This window comes from Beta vulgaris, chromosome 6 (genome assembly GCF_026745355.1).
Source record: "Beta vulgaris subsp. vulgaris cultivar EL10 chromosome 6, EL10.2, whole genome shotgun sequence".
Taxonomy (NCBI): Eukaryota; Viridiplantae; Streptophyta; class Magnoliopsida; order Caryophyllales; family Amaranthaceae; genus Beta; species Beta vulgaris.
The window spans coordinates 11,794,039-11,816,539 of NC_079207.1; the positions used below are offsets into that span (position 1 = coordinate 11,794,039).

Sequence of the window (22,501 nt, forward strand, 5' to 3'; positions counted from 1 at the left end):
AAATGTTGTGCTTGTAAATCAAGTACAGGAATACTTTTATCAAAGTAAAAAAAAAGCAAAAGAATTCTCTGCCTACAAGCGAAGCAAAATAGAGCACTCTCCCCCCATTTTTGTCCCCATTCATAATAGAGCAAAAGTATGGGAATACTTCTATGTAGAGGTTCTCACTTCTCACTGATTGCAAGCTTAGAGGACCCTTGGATCCAATGGTATGACTTTCTATCTCTCACATGTAAGATTAAGATTTAAATCTTGACGAAAGCAAAAATTTTAATATTATTGGAGGTGGTTTGGGGCTTGTTGGCACGAAAGCACAATAAGTGAGGCAAATATTAACAAGTTTACCACAAATGTAAAGCTATAAAATGTTAAATCTCGAAACTCAATTAACAATGTGAATTTACGCTTTAGTCATACTTAAATTAAAATTTCTGAATGACTATAATACTAAGTTTATTCCAATCAGTTGGTTAAACAAAAATTCTGATTATTACAATAATGGTGACTGACTCAACTTGTGCGAAGCAAAAATGATGCCTACAAAAGAAGATAAAGAATGAGTGAAGTATGATGAACCATATGAATTATGATATGAGGCCAACCTCAGATAAAACATATATGAAAGGTTAGTTCAGTCGTTATGATACAATCCTTTATCAACATTTGAGTACAAGTCGCATAATGAAATCCCGCACAAATATTGGCAAATAGTACATGATACTCATTACAGTGGACTGATGGCCATAGGAGAACCAAGCAGGTGGGTTTTTCTTCAGTATGGCAGCAACTGTTTTCTTTGCAAATTCTTCTGCTGGTGTCGATTTAGGACCCTGTGAGAAGGTAGCCCTTGCGCGTATAGCCTCATCATATTGCTTGTATAACTTCCACTCCGGCATGTGACTATAGGTAGCAATCGCGGCGTTTCCTATATTTGATTTGATAGCACCAGGTACGACGTTGATAACATCAATACCAAAAATCCCAAGTTCTAACCTGCACAGAGGGAAAGGACATTGTACTGTCTTCACATTATGCTTTCATAAAAAGATAACAGGGGCATCATGCAATTGTTCTAGTATGAGAATTGAGATTGAGTGTAATAAAAATTGTATCGACACCAAAGTGTAAATAAATACTTCATTACTCTATAAGTTCTTCATATAAAGATGACAAACTAAGATTGCCTATTTCCATTCTCTTGTATTGTAATATGGCAGCAACTGTACAACTGATTTCTAGCAGTCATCCGGATATTAATCACTATAAATTCATTGGATATTGTTCCATTCAGTTCATATTCTAGTTGCCAATCTATTATAAAGCCAAACAATGCCCTAGAAATCTTTTCCTTTTCTAGCATAAGTAGGCGTAGACGGCTAAAATTATAAGCAATAGTACACAATTTAAAACAGATCCTGAGTTTACTTGGAGATGGGGACTCATATCAGACACTAGAACGTGTCCAAGTGTCCGACATAGATTATTATGAAAATGTTCAATGTGTCCGGTACAAAATGAAGTATCGGAGTTTTGATACCCATGTTACAGTGTCGAGGTTCTGACACTTAACTAGAGGAAAGAAGAAGACTCTCAGTAACATAGGCTCCATTCGACATAATTATGCATCAAAATTCAGAACCACACAAATGGAAGTCCTATTGCCATGATAGTTGTGAAGGTTACAAGATCTAAAACACTATATAAAACTGCCATGACCTGGTGAATTTACTTATGACTTAATAGTAGATACTAGAACATCAGAAGGCCAACAAACCTCATCTAATAGTCTGCTTAAAAGTCTTTACGTTTAAATCAGTTTACAAGGTCCTCATTGCTATATCCTCTATCAATCTTTTCAGAAAGTAGGGTTCTCTCGAAAGTTAGGGAATTGCACTAAAACAGAAACTCATTTTTTCGGGACCAAGTATTGATCCGGTACATCAGTTATACTGCAGACAGCATAGCTTGGCTGCAGAAATTTGTGTTTTGTTCTGACAGCTGACATTACTCATTTACATGGCAATTTGAAGTCTGCTTTTTACTGTTTTTACTTACCATAGAAGTGGGCTTTATATATTATTTGGGAGGACTTCAGACGCAGAAGTTTAGGGGCTTTGCACTCAAATAGGACCGACATAATTCAGAAAATACCACAGTTTTCTCTGCAGTTTGGAGTCATAAACTGTTGCAAAATGCTAAGATTTTCAAGAAACAAGCTTCAAATTACTCAATCTCATAGTTATAGAGCAAGCTTCTTCAAAATCAATCCAGCGAAAACTTTTATAGATTTGTCTTACCCAGCTTTAAAGACTACTAGCTTGTTGCGAATTCTTATCTGCTCTTTACAAGGGTTCTTACTTACCTTTTCAACAAAATATTGGCTGCTGGAGTGCCTATATATACCAATGCCTTAGATGATGTCAGTCAACTTTGCAACACTCCCATCCCTAAAACTCCAACTAGATAAACTCGATTGCTTTCACAGAACTACAGAAGCATGATAAGCCAACGAATCTAGCGCAGTATCTGTATCCACCACAATGCATGAGCAGTTGAGCACACATATCTTGGTCTAACAAAGCAATTTCCACTAATAAGATACCTTATCAATTGATTAGCAAGCTGTCCAAATTTACTACTCCCTATGTACCAATATAGGCTGTACACTTTCTTTTTGAATCATTACACTTCCATATTACGAAAGGCCATTCTACTGTTTCTGATACTTCTCACTTCCCAACTTCAGCCCACCAAATACCCTCTCTGAGTCAACTAGAAAACACATCACACACTATGTATGACATCTACGTTATCACTAAACTAACAGTTGAGAACCTTGCAACTTATCTCCTAATACTATATGCGCTTATAAGTGGTCACACTATTTTGAGACGAAGGGAATAGTCAAATAATCACTAGGCTACATTGTAACATTCACAGCCTCCACAACTCCTCTCATCAAGTTTATATCTGTTAATTTGAATAACAAACAGGATTTCACAAATAAACTATGCATAATGAGTGCATGACACAAACCTTAGAGAGTCTGTTAGAGCATGTAGAGCAGCTTTTGATGCTGTATAAGCACCTCCCCATGGTAAAGGTGACAAAACAGTAACACTACCAACATTTACAATCTTTCCGCTTTTTCTCAATGCCATGTGCGGAACCACAGCTTGAATTAATCGAATGGCACCTGTTTACAGAGTGATATACTTGATCAGAATCATATGACTGTTTACAAAACCCAGTTATAACTTATAACCTGCTGGCTGCTAATCCATAAACTAATATGGAAACACACCAACTGTTTCCACATTTCAGGGAGCGCAAATATGCAAAACAAGAATGACATTCAACAAGCCCTACAGCATCATTTATTGGTTTGAAAGCCTCCACAAATATTTCGATTACAAATCTGACCTTCTATCAAATGAGCACGGCACTCATATTGAATCAAGTTTTGCACCCATTATTTGCTTAATGACTATCCCAAAATGTCAAAGAACCAACTCAACCAAAAGCTTAAGCTGATGGTTGAGGCCCCAGGAATAGATTTATACTCTATCACACCCCCTCACGCAAGAGTCCATTGGGCTTGAAGTGTAGATGCAACACATGCCTCCCTCATACGTGGCGCTAAATATTCCACTGAGAAAGAAGGGGTGGATGAGATTCGAACCTGTGATCTTTTTGTCACGCTGGCTCTAATACCATGTCAAAGGACCAACTCAACCAAAAGCTTAAGCTAATGGTTGAGGCCTCAGGAATAGATTTATACTCTATCACAAAATCCACTAGCAGGAATCTGATTTGTGCTTAAGATCAATTTTCTGTAATAATGAACTTCAAAATATGTTTCTCTATCTTCAAGATAGTATAGAATTAGATTGAACCAATTCTTTAGAGCTTTGGTTTACAGTGCACTACATTAATTGAACAAACTAGTCGTGTTATTCGTTCCAAAATAGTATTCAAGAATCAAGATGAAATTCTCAAAGAAACAACCTATGCTCAAACAGAAGGGGAAAGAGTGACTCCCCTTCTTCACCACATCTTAGATGAATAACTCAAATGATTGTGGTGATGAAGTAATGACTTTGGTATGAATTCTTGTCTATTAAATCAGGGTGACACATCTTATGATGGAATTGTAATGACCTGCATGCAGCATATTGCTTCCCAAAAAAATCATCATTTTGGATTCCAGAACTTGGTTATTAGTGTACTAGACATCCACACCCCAAATCTTTCTCAAATGAAGTGGTGGTTGATTTTAACATCACATGTTTTCATTCACTCTGACATGCAAGATTCACAACCAGAGCCACCCAATAACATAAAGGCTCTTGGGAGATCAGAAAGTACTTTCTACTAATCAATCTTAGAAAATGCTAATTTATGGAAGATATAAAAGCCTACTCCTATTCTCCTAGCAACTTAATTCTGAGAAAGCAAAAACCTCTAATCTCTCAATCACCCAAACCATCTATTAGTAAACTAGAGAGGATTCCATTACCATCACCATCACCAAGATCCATCTAGAACTTTTAAAAAGTCAACTAGCTTAACCCTCCGTCTACCTCACTACCTTTGGAGAAGAAATAAAACTCCCAACTTAGAACCAATACCATGTGCATATGTACTAAACAATCACTAGCATAGTAGCACCCACAAAAAACGCAAATTAGATGGTAGACACGAGTCTACCATATAAATGATGCGCACCATTTAACACAATGAATAAAACAACATCTTCAATGAACAAACTAAGCAAACGAATAAGAGAACAACACATGAGACTCATTGAACATCTAAATCAGCTATGAACAACAAGAAAAAAAAATGAATATAAGAGGAAATATCCGATGAATAATCACTCAAATAAAAGAACAGACAAAGAAAACACGATGAACAAAGAAACAAAGGTTAACAATGAAAAATCATCGAGATCGATGTTCATTGGAGAACAGTTGATCTACATTAGTTTCACATGTTCATTGGAGAACCGCTCTACCATTCTAATGCTAGACACTAATCCACCATCTATCAATTGAAAATTTTTGAGAATAGAAGAAGGTAAAATAGTAAAAAGAAAGAAGAAATACCAAAAAGATTGGTATCAAAAGTGGATTGCAAAGCAGAGACAGGGATCTCAGCAAGAGGGCCAACACATTGAACACCCGCATTATTAACAACTATATCAATCCTTCCAAACTTGTCCAAAACAATGGATATTACATCATTCACACTTTCCTCTGAATTCACGTCAAGTTCCTTCACCATGAATCGAGGGTCATGCTCTAACGATGACATGGTTGCCATAGATCTGCTCGTTGCAACAACCTTGCATTTCTCCGCCGCAAAAGCTCGTGCAAGCGCGTTTCCTATACCACCATCTGAGCATCCTGTGATAACTACAACTGGTGATGTTTCTTCCATCTTCACCACCTCCATTAATTCTATATCGTCAAATGTCAAAGTGTAGCTAGAAAGTTAGGACAGAATGAGTTAGGTGAACGTGTTTTTTTTAAGAGTACATAAATGAGAAATGGAAGTATGAAGTCATGGACCCGCCGCACACAGATGAAAGCCCAAAAAGTGAGAAAACACATGTACACAACAACCAACTTGCACGGCTGCAACTGCCAACTACCTGACTCAGACTCCAAACTCCAAAGTCCAAATCATAGTATGAGGTCAGTAATTTATTATTCCCTCTTATCTGATCTAAGAGTCAGGACTGTCAGGTTAAATAGCTAACCGTTCGGTACCGCAAATTAGATCCTACACCGAGATGTAGGATGAGCATCCTACACCGAGATGTAGGATGAGCATCCTACACCTTGTACACTTGGCTGGTTTTTGGCAGTATTTTTGAAAGCCGGCCAGTTCTTTCTCTCTCATCACTCACTCATTCACTCTCTTTCTTCTCTCATTTATTTGCTGAAACAATTTTTTTAATGTACAAATGTATATGGTTTGGCGTACAATAGTAATGACCATCAGTGTACATTGTGATTTATTGAATTTCAGTATGGGACTGTAATTGTACATATTGAATTTCATTAGTGAACAAACATCAACACACCAGTGTACAAAGATTGGAAATTACTCACTTGACATCAGCTTCAGGAATTGGGTTACTTTCAGCTGGGGGCTGTCATTGTACAATTTGATTTTGTTAATGAACAACCACGAAGCTAAGAATGTACAAGGAGGTTGAGTGTGGAAAAGAGAAAAGTGGTGAACAGTATATGCGGGAAAATGTTGACGGTTGACATCAAATCAGTTATTAAATGGTGAACAGTAACTGTCAAATCAGTTACTTTTTGAATTTTCGACATGTACACTGGATGTAAGGGGAATGTACACTGGCTGTCAAATGAATTACTTTTTGCATGTTGAAGTGTGCGTTTCATTCTTCTTGCCTTGCGTTTTGGAGTTGGTGTAGGATGCTCATCCTACACCTCTGTCCAACATCTACTAATTGGTTCGGTACTGGATAGGTATCTATTTTTTTGGTCAAAATCTTGAAAAATGGTACTTAAGACTTGGAATTAGATACTCTTTTTATTATTTTCCCTTGTGGGTTGTGAGTTGTGACCCTCTCTATCCAAAACAATAAAAATCTACTCTGTATTAGAGTACTTTCAACCGTTGCCCTCTTTGCGGGTCATGAAGATAGAGTATAAAAGTAATATTAATGTATTAGGAGAGAGAAAATATTCGGCTTAAAAACTAATGCCTAACCTTTCATGAGACCACACTCAGTCGTTGCCCTTCCATGTATTTTTAAGGAGAGAGGTAGAAAAAGTAATATTATAATAATAGGAGAGAGAAAAGTATGGACTGAAAATACTATTGCCAGCTCTTCCCTATGAGCCACAAGGAAAGAGGAGCAAAAATAATTTCTCTCTCATCTTTGCTTTGCACGTGGAAGTGGAGTAATAATTTGCCAACAACTCCAAGCATCCAAGGACCTTTATTTTCTTAATCTAATGATTGAGATTTGTAATGATTTTTTTGTACTGTTACACACTTTTCAGCATTGTAACGTTAATATTGTTGTTTTATAATTATTATTTTTTTAAAAAAGTCTACAAACAGCTATTTTTTTTCCTCGATAAATGAAGACCAATATTAATATACTTTCATACACTCTTTCTTCTTCTATTCTTACTTTCATACACTCTTTCTATTCTATAATCTACTTGTTATTTGTTTCAAATACAATTATTTGCTTTATAAAAATCTATCCACTTTTCAAAGATAATATTATCTCATAAAAAATGGATCCAAAAAAATGGAAGGAAAAAAAACCTATTTTCTACAATGCAATACAATTCAAGTGTTAATCATTCAACTTAATCAATTAAATTAAATAAATAAAAATTGTCTAAAAATAATTAATAAAAAATTATTATTTAATTACCATCAAAATTCGGTGTTCTAACATTAATTTATTTTATTCATAATAATAGTGGAATTGGAGGAGAGAGAAAATATGTTGGGGTATGTTAAAAAGTAGGAGAGAGAAATGTGATGACCACAAATTGGAGGGCAACCATTAAGAGTAAGAAATATATGAGATTGAAATGAGTTGGGTATGAATGAGGTGGAAGAGTGAAAAAGTAATACTTCTTCCGTTTTTTATTAGATGTTACACTTTTCAAATCACGGACTCCTAGGTGATTTTTGGAGAGGAGAGAGATAGAGAGAATGAAAAACAAAAGGGTCCCATGTGAACATGTGATAGGAGAGAGATAGAGAGAAGTTGTTACCCAAAATAAAAGTGTAACATCTAATTTAAAACTTCCTAAAATAGAAAGTGTAACATCTAAAAAAAAACGGAGGAAGTAAAATAATTGATGATCACAAACCATAGGGCAACCATTGGGTATGCTCAAGAAAAAGAGGAGAAAAGAAGGAATTAGATGAGAGAGATCATAGGGTGGGGTAGATGGAAGAGTGAAAATGTAATAAAATAATTAATGACCACATACTATAGGACAACCATTTTTTTTTTTTTTTGATTAGGAAATTAAGTCAGCCCAAGGGCTAACCCCACAAGGCTACTAGCCTTGTAGGAACTACCAGCACATTGGCTGGTAAAGCATGCAAAGCATGCTAAGGAAATACCCCAACATAATGCTGGGGGTAAGGATCGAACCCCTGACCTCAAGGATCAGAGGGGAGTGCTCTACCAGACAACCATTGGTTATGCTATTATGTACATCGAAATTTATTATGTATTTTGCATATTTATCATTATAAAAGTAAAATTAGCTTGCAACATGATTTAAACCTGTGACCTTTTGCTATTATATATGATACAATTACCATCTCAACCAACTTTTAATCATGCTTTAAGTGTCCAAATTATTATATTTTTACCTTTTAAATGTTGAGTTTTCCTTAATATATTTTAATGGGAATGGAAAAAAATGAATATCAAGTTTGGAAACACACTACCAACCCGAGGCAACGCCCGAGCCAAAATACTATCTATACTAATATATTAAGAGGTGTGCATAAACCAGGAACGGTGCCACGTGGCGCTCTCCCTAGAGAGTTTTAGTTCATGTAATCCATATACAATGAAAAAAATTAGAAATTGCATAATATAAGTTTTGATCCCGTGACCTCAAATTCATGTACTAAAGTTTTAACCACTAGACCAAGTTGTATTTAGTGATATCATATCAAAGTACAATATTAATAAATGAAATTTTTCTTACCCGGGGCATAACCCGGGCCTAATAACTAGTTTGTATATCTAAAAGTTGCACACTCAATATCTATTTTATATTTTGTACCTTCAAATTTCTTTTATGCATAAAAAAAAACTATGTTTGTATGTTAGCATATCCCTACTATATTTTATGTCTTGTTTTAAAAGCGCAGCCCTACATAACCAAAGGCTGCGCCTTTGAAGAAAAGCGCAGCCCTTCACTTAGTAGGGTTGCGCTTGTAGAAAAAGCGCAGCCCTTCTGAATGTAAAAAGGGCTGCGCTTTTTCTACAAGCGCAGCCCTACTAAGTGAAGGGATGCGCTTTTCTTCAAAGGCGCAACCCTTCTATTATGTAGGGCTGCGCTTTTGAAAGAAAAGCGCAGCCCTTCCTTTTTTTTCCCCTAGTGTATGTTGCATCCAAACTGACTTTATCATATAAAAATTGATTACATTATACAAAATCAACTATATCATATAAGACCGACTATGTAAAAGGTGATAATATCATCCAAAAACTGATTACATAGCAAACGAAAACTAACTATATCATATGATTTTCGATGCACAATAATGATTTTCGATGCACAATAAGTTATTGTTAACTTGGTCCATTCAAATTCTTTTTTATATCCTTATGGTATAACTTAAATGATAAGATGATACAAGAATAAAGAGAGTATTACACATTACTACATATGATAGAAGTATATAACGGATTTTCAGGTCGGGAAGGATTTGTTTGGAAATTGGTCAAGCTGTTGGGTAAAGATAAAATTAAGTTTTGGGACGAAAATCTTGGTCCAACCCCCCCCCCCCCCCCCCCCCCCCCCCCCTTTTTTTTTTTAATGAAAAATCTAGTTGAGTTTAGATAGGAATTTAGGAATGTATAATAAACTTAGCTGGCTCATGAACTATTCGAGTTTGACTCGAAATTTCATAAGTCGTACAAAAGTAAGTTATAATAAACTGTCCATGATACAGAGGATCTCAAATTAAAAGAAGTAGATGATATTTGAAAATTTTGAAGCATAAATTTTCAACTCAAATTGGGTTTTAAAATAAGTTAAACTTGTAAATTTAAACTCAAAAAAGCTCAATACCTGGCTCGATTTTGAGTGCAAATGTCAAGAGCCAAGCCAAGTAACTTCAATCTCTATGCTAGTTTCGTTATTTAACACCTCTACGTATAAATTATTATTGGGCTGATTTTTTTGACGAGTCCCCCCCCCCCCAACAGTCCGACCCCTCCCACGAACGGGTCTACTACTATACTTACTGTGTGAAAGGTGACATAAATCAATGTACTAGCACTTGTGAAGTTGTAATCATAACGACAATAAAAGAAAAAAAGAGAGAGATGTTAGAGAGATAAAGAGAGAGGAAAAAACCCCCACAACAAATTAACTCCCCCACGGCCATAGTTCCTAGACCCAGCCAGGCCTCTGTCAGCAGCTAGGATGATGGCAGTGAAACCAGGAATTCAGAATCCTAGGTACCCCCGACGCCACGTTGTCTCACTGACCTCAATTTTCATTCTTGCCCCCTGTCACTAATAGTGAAGTCCATCCCATAAATGATCCTGCCTCATTTAAGGAAGTTTTGGTGGTTGAATCCCAATTTAATGCATGGATTTTAATTCCTGTCAATATTCCTCTCCAACTCCCTAACCTTCCCTTTGCTGTGACTAAACAGTCACCTTTAAAATATGTTGAAATTTAATACCCATTTCTAAATAAGAATATATGGACTTATACAAACCATGGGAACTTGCAATAATTTGTAAAGTGTTAGGGAGATCCTTCTCTCACGACTTTTTGAAAGCTGAGTAGGGAAAATTTTTGGAATTAGGTTGGAACCCTTGATCTCATTGATATGGGTAAAGGATTTTATACCATTAAATGTTCATTGACTTCGCAAAAATTTTTCATTTTAGCAGGTGGTCCCTATTTTATTTTAGGATGGATGCTTTAGGTCGAACAATGGACGTTGGGATTTCAAGCGTCGACAACAACTATAAATCAGTTTTCGATATGGCTCCATTTACCAGGGCTTCCCATGGAGTTTTATAGGAGAGATAAATTACAAAGAATTGGAGATGGAGCGGGGAAGACCATTAATATTGATTCCCACTCCATTGAAAAGGAGGAAGGAGAAGGTATGCCTCCATTTGCACTTTCGTAGAGGACCGAAGGGAGCTTCCATGCAAAGTATATTTGGGAGGTGTGATCCAAGAGTTGTTGTTTGTTGATGGACCTTGGTGTTGTACTTTTTGCAATAGGGTGGATCACGCAAACAAAAATTGTCCGATGAAATCTCCCTTAGAAAAATGGTGGAAGGCAGCACTGTTGAAACCGTCGGGACTCGTGATATAGATGAATGGACCAAGGTGGCGCGTAGGAATAGAGGAGAGCGTTGGCTGAATAATAATAAAAAATTAACTTTGAAGAAAAGGACCACAAGGCAGCTGGACACCCAAAAGAACAGTTGACGCTAATTAAGTTAAGACGACGGAATAGTGCAAAGTGCTTTTGACGTGTGAGTAGAGGTTTATCCCTGCCAGGTTAAAACCTTGGAAATCCAAAATATTATGCAAGTTTTCGAGTATGATCCAGAAAAAGCCTGTAACTGAAGGTTCTAACTCTAGAAATTTTAATCCTCCCTATGATCTAAAGATACGTGGTATGACTCCCCCCTAAAAACCTTCCATGAGTCACTTCCTCTTTCCACTACAAAAGAGAACCCCCCCTTTTATCCTTGAGCAAACCTAGCCCTTGCCTACCCAGTCATGTCACCCTCCTCATCTTACTCCAGAGGAGGTTTTAAAACCCGCAGTTCCTGCCCCGAGTTCAAACACTCACCCGTTCTAAAATATCACAGTAACAAAAAATCTCCCAGCTCAAGAAAATGGAGCTTCCCAAAACTTACACCGTCTCCCCCCCTCCTCCTCCCTCATCACCACCATCACCCCCTTCCCATCCGAGAGTGCAGGTTGTGAAGGATATAACCTCAGTTCGATTAGCCGGTCCAGTTCGTCAGTTGATGCCAGAGTTAAACCCGGGGTACATTGACTACCTGCTCCCGAAAACTCCCGACATTTATTTGGAAATAAGTCCGAATAAGGTGAAGGCATTACTCCTAAACCCTTTGTTAACACCGGAGGTTTACAAAAATCCGATCATGTGTACGAATTGGGAAGTGATGATACCCCACATTCCACAGTTCCAAGTAGCATCTCACCTTCCTCCCACCATGAAGATATTTATGGAGTTGTTTCTTAAAAAGGAGGTGGTGGAGGAGATGGACGAAAGGAATTTAATGATGAACTTTGGGCTGTTGCTGGACGCAACCCCATTATTCCCCATGGTACGGAAAGTGGTGTTACTAAATCAGATGCCGATAAGAGTGCAGTGGTTGAGTAACACCGACACACTGGTCATAGTACAATTGCACAGGCTAATGAAAAAACATGGAAATTTCAGTATCTTAGTGTAACAGCCCGCTCTTTCGAGCTGCTAGCGAAACACACTCAACAACCATAAACTAGAATTAACTCTTAAATAAATTACTTCGCAGCGGAAAAATATCCTTAAATACACAAATATCTTGACTAAAATTCCCAAATATTATACAACGAAATATCATAGACTATTCTCCAATCAACTAACTAGATACAAGCTCAATCCTTAATCTAGGACGACATCATAATCTTGCTTCACTTGAATTCTCGAGCTCTTGATACCAAACCTGCAAATTCAGGGAGAAAATACAAAACAAACACAATTCCAAAATGAGTGGAAAACTCGTAACCTTTACTTCAGCCCGTTATAAACATTTTATTTTCAAATCATTTATTTTCGTTACAACGCTGGCATAGCTCATTCTCTTAAACAATCAGTGGCAAGTACAGGCTTTGGACAAAGGACAAACGCTGCCTCCAAGATTCGTTATGGAGCCCAGCAATACTACCCCCAATGTTCGTTATGGAGCATAGCCGACCGTATCATGTCAAAAGAGTAACCATCCTCCACCCATACCTTGCCCACTTTCTATTTTCAGTTCATAAACTAAGCCAGCAAAACAGTTTTCGTATTCATATTCAATCAATGACATTTCATCATCACATTCATATCTATGGCCATAATACGAACTTAATCATAAAAAATAGAACAGAGAGATTCAAACACAAAAGGGCATGAGTAAATGATTTTACTGAACATAAAAGTTACCTGAAATGCAATCCAACTCCAACAACATAATCTCCTTCAATAATCTTTGATCTCCAAATGAGACTCAATCTCCATAATCGTTTTCCAACAAATTACCTCAAAATAATAACGATAATTAATAACTAATCTAATCTAACGCAATCCACTATGCTAATCAAACTAAATGCCACAACTAGAAACTAACTAATTCTATACTACTAACCTTCTAAGAATAATTATCGCTTTTTAAATAACTCTTCAAGTCCATAACTCAATCATGGTTTCACTAACAATATCAAGTAATACCAATAATCATTTCTGATTCCTCTTACTATGAACTCTTCTACTTATTCAAATAACTACCTCTAATCGAACACATAATTCAATTAGATTTCCTTACTACCCAACATAGCTAGAGTATAACTTCCATTAATCATGCTAAACTAACACATCTTACTAAACTAGTTCGAAAACTTATATGTACTAATCTTTCATAAAACTAACATTAAATCAACCTAATTTATCAATAAAGTATATGAGCATATCCAATATGCATGTACCACTAATTATTCACAACAATTCAATGATACTCTATTTATGAAATCATCCAACATAAACACAATCCAATTTTAATATATGAATTCACAAACGATGATAATTCAACAGCATCAATATCATACAACTAGTAATCCCATTTCATAATCAATATTCCATAAATCAATTCCTAATTTGCATCTAAATTTCAAAAGAACATAACAAGATAAGAAAAACAGAGCATAAAGGAGGTATAGTACCTCTGTCAAACCACAAGAACACGCCACCACCACGGCTGGCAGCACCACGAGGCAGCAGTGGCGGCACGACGACGAGAACCCCAGCAGCGGCTCGCGACGGAGGACGGCAGTAACACAACGGCAGCAGCAATCAACCAACAACAGCAACGCGAGCAGGGGAGGGAAGAACCGACCGGTGACGGCACCACGACCACAACCTGCAGCAGAACGACGACGTGCGGTGGTGGAGGAGTACCACCGAACAACAGCGTCGAGAGCGGCAGCACAACCGCGAACAAAAGTGCGACGAGGAGAGAGAAAACTCGAACTATAACGCCGGCAAACGGAGAGCAAGCTCCGACGAGCAACAAGGGGGGGGGGATTCCGGCTGACTGGGAGAAGGGGATGCGCGGGAGAGAGATGATTGGGGTTTTGGGTTTTTCACGGGGTTGGGGTTTGATCCTGTTCACCGCCAAACAAATAAGAGAAGGGTTTTGGTTTTGTTCCTTACTAAATTCAACCGACAACAAGGGGAAAATATTGGAGTTTATCTTCCAAAAACAACCGACAAAGCAAAAGACTACACAAGGAGATCTACTTCGGCTTTCATTTGGAAAAAATACCAACTCATTTTGGATATTTAAAACCCAAAAATATATTTAATAACAATGACTCTATAGTATTTATATAACAAAAATATTGCAATACAACAAATAAGATCACATTCCAATTCAAATAAAATAATAATAATCGAAACATAATTAACTTAATAATTATATTTAGCTTTTTAAATAAACACTTTTAAAAACAAGCCTGTTACACTTAGGAAGAGGCAAGAGGGAGAAAAAACCCTCGCGAAGCCGAGATGGCGGTGTGGTCTCATCAAAGACTATGGACTTGTCCCAAAACCGGAACCAACGTAGATTTGTGGTCACCCGGAAATGAGAGGATCCTAAAGAGGATTCTCGACTCCCCCGACCTCTTTAAGAGAATGAATGCGCTCTTCTAGAACGTCCGCGGTATTAGCCGCCTTCTTTTGTTCCCAATTTCCGCCTACTCATGCAGCAACATACTTTGTCTCTTGTGGTCTTGGTGAAAACGAGGGTTTCGTGGGTGTGGACGACTTACATTGTGGATCAGTTGGGTATGGATTCCTGGTTTCTTGTTGATCCTGTGGGCTTTTCTACGGGTAACCTTCTCCTTTATAACTCACACAATATTGAGTTTCATATGATTAGAGAAGACACCCAAGGAGTGCATGGTGTTGTAGAGGTACGTGCGACTAAATCTTCCTTTATTTTTTCAGCCATTTATGCTAGTCCCAAACTTTATATGCATAAATTATTTTGGAATGAATTGCTTTCCTTTTCAACCAATATGATAGACCTAGTTCTAGGTGATAAATTAGGGGGGCCGAAAATCTTGAGTTATAGATCAAGACTTTATGCAGATACTATGAATAAATGTAGATTAATGGATATTGGTTTCTTTGGGCCTAAGTTTACTTGGAATAACAATCGTAGGTATAACCCGATATATGAACGTCTAGACAGAGGATGAGCCAATGTATAATGGATAAATGCTTTTCCGAACTATAATCTATGACACCTTCCTAGAGTTACTTCTGATCACTGTCCCATTTTAGTGAACTTTGAGGATAGAAAACGACAGGACGACCTCAAACCTTTCCGTTTTGAACCAATGTGGATCCCTGACAATAGGTTTATGGATATTGCTAACAATGCTTGGTCTTGGGATAACCTTATTCTTAGCTCAAATATTGATCATACTAGGGAAACCCTTATTGATTGGAACCATAACTTTTTTTGGGAATGTGTACGCTAGAAAGATATCTTTGATAGCTAGGTTAAGAGGAACTCATGCCCACCTTCAAAAATTCTTGAGATCGTTGTTTCATCAAAAGCTAGAGAAGGAACTTCAATTTGACCACCTCATGATCATCACCCTAGATAAGGAGGAGCTTCTGTGGAGAGCTAAGAGTAGATTGGATAGAATTGGTGAGGGGGGACAGGAACACAAGATATTTTCATAGAAGTGTGACTATTAGGAGATCCTCCAATAGAATCTTATGCCTTAGAGATGATGTGGGTAAGGACATCCTAGAACCAACCGAGATTTAGAACCACATACTTAATTTCTATAAGACCCTGTACACAACTGAGCAAACGTCATGCCCGATTTTTCCTAGGAGCTCGAGAGAGACTCAGGATCCCTTTTGTAATAAACCATGTCCCTTCCTATGAAGAAATCTATGCTACCCTTTTCTCTATGAAACCTATGAAAGCCCCGGGCTCTGATGGTTTCCATCCAATCATTTTTTCCATCCAAAAGCCTGGAAGACCCTTGGAAGGAATGTTAGTGAGGCCATATGTAGTTGGTTCAGAAGGGGTTTCATCCCGAAGGACTTAAATGAAGCTCTCATTTGTCTTATTCCTAAGCAAGTTTGTCCTGGAACGATTAAACAATTCAGACCTATAAGCCACCGTAACAATCTCTATAAATTGGTTACGAAAATCCTTATTACGAGGCTTAAATCGTTGATTCCCGTTCGGATCTCTGAATTCCAAAATATCTTCATCAAGGGAAGAGGGGCTGACATATATCTTGTAGTTGCATCTGAAATCGTCCATTCAATGAATAGGAAAAAAGGAAAATGGGATTGGATTGTTCTTAAAATTGATCTTGAGAAGTCTTATGATAGAGTCGGGTAGAGTTTTGTGAGAGAATGCCTTTTAGCCTGCCAAATTAGTGTGGACTTAGTTAACTTCATTATGGATTGTGTCTCTAAGGCCTCGCCAGCTGTACTCATTAATGGACGGAAAACTGATACTTTATTTCTCTCATTTCTGGGTTCCGCTCAAGGGGACCTCATCCCCCCTTAACTTTTTAATATATGTCTCGAGGCACTCTCTAAATCCATTCTGACGAGATGTGATTTGAAGGAGTAGACCCCCTTCTGGGTCGGGAGTAAGTAAGCTCCCATTTCCCACCTCCATTTTGTCGATGATCTACTGTTGTTTGGTCGGGTCGATGAAGACACGACCTTTGCAGTTTGCCAAAAAACGCTTGACATTTTTTTTGTAAAGTTTCGGGGTAGAAAGTCAATGAGCATAAGAGCAAACTTATCTTTTCCTCTAACACGAATTCGGACCAGAAAAATCTGTTGTAACAGACTATTAATGTGGAGGAAAGTGCGAATTTAGGGTCTTACTTGGGACTTCCCATCTTTCATAAACTCCCCACTAGGTCCCAACTTCAATTTGTTGTGGACAAGGTGAGACATAAGCTTGCAATGTGGGAAACCAATTTCCTAACCAAAACGAGTCGTCTCTGCCTTATTAAGTCCACCCTCTTAATCATCCCAGCCTACTATATGCAAGCTACTTTTTTTCCCTACGACAACGCATAAGAATCTGAACAATATTTGTAACAACTTCCTTTGGAGGGACTCCAGTGAAAGTATGAACATCCATTTAGTGGGGAAGGATAAATTTTTTTTTTCCCAAAAAGTGTGGAGGTCTGGGAATTCGGTCTCAAAAAGTTATTAACCAAGCGTACATGGCAAAATTAGGGCGGAAAGTATCTGAGGGCCCTTCTAACCTAGCTCAGGAGTGTATTAAATCAAAATATATCCACAAGGACCATGCAACCAAGTTTGAAAATGGCCCCCATGTGTGGAAAGACATTGGGCGTGGGTGAGACCTATTTAGATAAAATAGCCTAATTGGAAAATGACCTAAATATTAGTTTTTGGAAGGACAATTGGCTAGGCATTGGTACTCTTAGAGAGCGTTATTCAGGAACAATTGATGGAATGGGAGTAGATTATGAGGGTGAATGAAGTAGTTGAGAGGGGTACATGGGCTCTTGAGAATATATCTTGCCACCTTCTCACTGTAATTTAGGATAGATTCTATAGCATGTCCCCCCAGGAGGGGGGGCAGGAGGACATCCTTGTCTCTAGTTTTGTCAACAACAAGGGCTTGTCTCTTGGTCAAGCTTATAAAGCGCTTATCTCAATACCAGTTGTTGATGTAGATTGGGTTTGGAAGAACAAGATGGAACCTAAAATAAAGATCTTCTTTTGGCTCCTCTAGTGGGATAGAATGCCTCATAAGAGTCTCCTGTCATTGCACCATATTTCATACGACTCTAGCTGTTCTAGATGCTCCCATCCTTATGAAAACTCTTTTCATGTGCTTAGAACCTGCCCGAACTCCTGTGATGTCTAGAAAGAGGTTTGTCTCAATCTTCCTTGAATTGGAGATTTTCGTGAGTGGCTCAGATATAACCTTGAGATTGACTACCAATATAAAGAGCTTCATTAGGGGATATCTTCCTCTGCATCTGTCATGAACTGTGGAAAGACCGTAATAACTGTAGGTTGTAGCTTTCACCAAGCCACGCCTGCTAACCCGACTCTTATCCTTCAAGGGGGCTTCGAACTTACTATAGAATGGCTCTAAATCTCGAACTCCCAAATTCAACCTGCAAAGGCTAGGACCCCGACCCCTCCCGCGTTTCCTCCGAGTATCCTAATCCATGTAGATGCGTCATTTATTAATAGGGTCCAACCCACTGGTTTAGAGGGCGTGGTTGGATATCAAAATGGGAGGTGGATTCTGGATTTTGAAAAACAATCCTTTGGATTAGACATCCTTATGTCGGAGATTATGGCTATATATGATGGGTTATGTGTTACTTTAGAATACAAGTTTACTAAGGCCATGTTGTATATAGATAATAAAGGGCGCTTGCATTATCAAAGTCTCATGATGGAATTGCTAATATATATTCAAGCTTGTTGTCTAATTGCAGAAAGTTATGAAATCAGCTCCTGGAAGTGAGGATTGACTATTGTAACCTGACATACAACTCTACGACGGTCACGGATATATTTACCAGACATAGTAGGCGGATGGATTTGTAATAGCAATGTAACTAGAACTTTCCCCTCCCCTAATTACTGCAAGGATTTTTATATTTTGAATTTTATGAACCTTTTTAATATGGTAACTAGTTATTAGGCCCGGGCTATGCCCCGGGTAAGAAAAATTTCATTTATTAATACTGTACTTTGATATGATATCACTAATTACAACTTGGTCTAGTGGTTAAAACTTTAGTACATGAACTTGAGGTCACGGGATCAAAACCTATACTATGCAATTTCTAATTTTTTTTATTGTACATGGATTACATGAACTAAAACTCCCTAGGGAGAGCGCCACGTGGCACCGTTCCTGGTTTGCGTACGCCTTTTAATATATTAGTATAGATTTAATTTGGTTGCGTTGATCAAAAAGAAGTTGTAATCCAAACTTTGTGCTACCAGCCTACCAGCCTACCAGCCTACTTAATTAATAGAGATAAACTTGTGCAAACTATTCAAGGTACTCTTCTTTTCATTGAATTGGGTAGTATCATGTTAAATTTAGATGACTTCAGATGACAAAAGTCTGTTTACAACTTTACATTAACCAATAGTAACAAAAAAAAGAACATGTAGACATAAGTTATGTCTTGAAGAAAACAACCATCTAAAGATGGAATAACCAAATCAACCCCTTTCTTCATGGAATACTTAACAAGATAACCAGTTACTACTTACTATGACCTTCCCAATATGTACACATAATTACTTAGTAAAAATTACAGAAAGAGGAAACAGGAAAAAAAAAAAAAACTTGCAAATAGTTTTAAGCAGAAAACAACCCATCAAGAGCAGCAACACCCATCTGACTTTTTGGATCAACAACTTTGATTTGTATGTGTGTTTCATGGAATAACTTGTGTTCCCTCAACCATTGAATTGGAGACGAAGACGACATCGTTTTGGCTTCATCAACACTCCTCTTCTTTCCCATGTTCACCCTCCTCTCATATTCTTCAGCAACTAGTATAGCAATATCTGCCATTTTTTTTTTCTTATTTTCTCACAAACTTCACTTGTTGGAACTCTTTTTAATTAAGAGATAATTATAATTATTATTTGTACTTAGATGAAGAAATGAGGTTTTTGGATAGGGAATATATATAGTAGGCAAAATAATGGATAAGGATTAGAGCACGTAGGAAAGTTGAATGGTGTCTTCTTTTCGTCAATCTGCTGTATATTTTAGTAGTATGTTGGTTGTTGGATTTGGACGGTGGTTTTGTCAAATGGTTTTTGGTTAGAATATTGATACCTCAAGTTCTTGGTATTTGCTTACCGATCGATGTGCGTATTCTGCGGGTGCTAACGCTGGACATACTTGGTTTCCTAATACTCCCTCCGTTCTAAAATATAGTAGTAGTTTTCATTTTCATTTTGGATGTTCTAAAATATAGTTTTTATTTTCATATTTAGTTTCACGTTTTTCCATAATTTGTTTAGAAAAATCGTGTCCCCATCATTTATTTGCTTCTTGAATTTTGTTTTTTCCTTTGTTTATTCAACCAAAATGTTACAATTAATGCTCTTTCACCAATTATTCTCCATTTTCCTTCCTAAAATCATCTTTTTTCATACAATATTTATTTAAATAAACAAAAAGAATTTAATATCCCTTTTAGATTCTACTTGCATAAATTACTGTAAAAAAAGGGAAATGAGAACTATATTTTGCAACGGAGGGAGTATTAATAACTTGCTCGGGTAACTCGGCATTTACTACTTCCTCAATTTTTTAAAAATTGTTATATTGTGTATTACACAAGAATTTAGACAAGGTCACTTTTAAGCTTATTAAGGGCTACCTTTTGATTTATTTAATGCAAAATAATGAAAAAGGGTGAAAAAAGAGTACTTTTGGTAAAGAAGAAAAAGAGAAAAACAATGTATTTACTCTGTTCTGTTTTAAATGGAACATAGGATCTTGGCACGAGAATGTACGAGAGGAGAGAAATAGAGAGATAGAGAGAGAAAAAGAGGGACTCATGTGATGAGTAGAGAGATAGAGAGAAGTCCGTACCACATAAAGTAACATTTTCATTTATTTTAGAGCGGAGGAACCGAGGAAGTATAATAGTATAGATTTTTGGTGGGTCATGTACCCCAAATAATGAAAGTTTAAACAATGTATCAATTAAAAAAAACAACCATATAAGAAAAATGTAGCAATTTAAAAAACGGAATGAGGATTTACGAGAGGAGAGAGATAGAGAGAAAGAAATACACATGTAATGAGGAAAGAGATGTAATTAAATACCAAATAAAGTAATATTTCATTTATTTTTGAAACGAGATTGAGAGAAGTAAGACATAAAATATAGCTAAAACTAAACAATTTGGAAAAAAAATATGTGTCTCACACCTTTCATAGTTTGAGCTCATTTATTGTACACATCCCTTCATATCTATACTAATATATTAAAAGGCGTCCCTAAGTAAAAAAACGATGTTACACGGTGCTTTTGTTTAGAGTGTTTTATGTCATGTAATCCACATGTACTAAAAAAGTAGAAAATGCATTATGTAAGAATCGATCCCATGATCACAAGCATATACTATATATACTAATGTCTTAACCACTCAAGTAATACTTGATGTTATTATTTCAGAGTAAAATACTGTTAAATGAAAGATATAATTACCGGAAGTGTAATCCGAACCTAAAAACTAATTTGCCTTGCATTATGTGCTCTTCATATAGATATAGATACGTGTAGAAGATGTGAGAGAGCGTAAATTTAAATTCAATTTTAGAATGCAAAATTTACTTTTATTTGACAACAAATCTTATGATTATATTTTATTTTAGGGTAATGTTATATGTAGCCCTTAGGGCTACATATAAGCATTAAATACATTTCTTTAAATGGAAATAGTTTAAGAATTTAAGACACATTTTCACATTAACTGAGGTAATAAATGCTTGATTCAATATTTTATTTCCATTTTAAGCACCTTATACATAGCCCTAAGGGCTACATATATCATTTTCCTTTATTTTAGGGTAATGTTATATGTAGCCCTTAGGGCTACATATAAGCATTAAATACATTTCTTTAAATGGAAACAGTTTAAGAATTTAAGACACATTTTCACATTAACTGAGGTAATAAATGCTTGATTCAATATTTTATTTTCATTTTAAGCACCTTATACATAGCCCTAAGGGCTACATATATCATTTTCCTTTATTTTAACCTCTTCAAGAAAAGAAACGAAGAAGAAGAAACGTGGCATGTCTCCTGAAGGACGGAAAGGCGGAGACAGTTGGGAGCACTTGCATGTGAAATCTTTGAATATTCAGTGGGCTCCCGCTCTTGTAGTGGGCTACTGCCTACTGAAATACATTTGCTAGTAATTGTTCCATCCGAATTCCAATGAGCATCAACTTTTCAGGGTTGTTCTTTTGTTCAAACTTCAATCGTCAAGTATGTACAACATAGATTATTCAGTCCTTTGTTGATTTGGCACAAAAGACCATGAGGAGGATTTATTTCATGGAAGTAAAAAATTGAGAATCATGTGGGAGCCTCATGGATTGAGCTCCCACCTCCCGACTTTCTTTTGAGAATTCGCAGTAAGATGAGTTTCTTCTGAACTGTCTTCGCACAAGGCTACTCGCCCAGAGACTCAATAATTGTAAATCAGGTCCACACAAGACTAATTCTTCACGAAATAGAATATAGTGGTAGATAATATGGCCAAAAAGTACAATTGAAAAAGAAACATTTTTATCCATTTAACGTTCTACATACTTGAGATAATTTTTGGTGTTAACTACTAAGTTAATAATATTTTACTAGGTGGATGAGTGGATCTGTTCGAAATAGAGAAAT

General features: G+C 36.8%; 1 protein-coding gene across 1 annotated transcript; it reads right to left on the minus strand.

The window, feature by feature from the left end:
• Nucleotides 1-557: 557 nt before the first annotated feature.
• LOC104895722 (NADPH-dependent 1-acyldihydroxyacetone phosphate reductase) lies at nt 558-5,713 on the minus strand. Its single transcript, XM_010682296.4, has 3 exons — nt 5,109-5,713; nt 3,037-3,196; nt 558-993 (listed from the first exon to the last, which is right to left on the minus strand). The coding sequence occupies exons 1-3, from the start codon at nt 5,455-5,457 to the stop codon at nt 657-659; spliced, it is 846 nt and encodes a 281-aa protein (XP_010680598.2). The 5' UTR covers nt 5,458-5,713; the 3' UTR covers nt 558-656.
• Between the last annotated feature and the right edge of the window lie 16,788 nt (nt 5,714-22,501).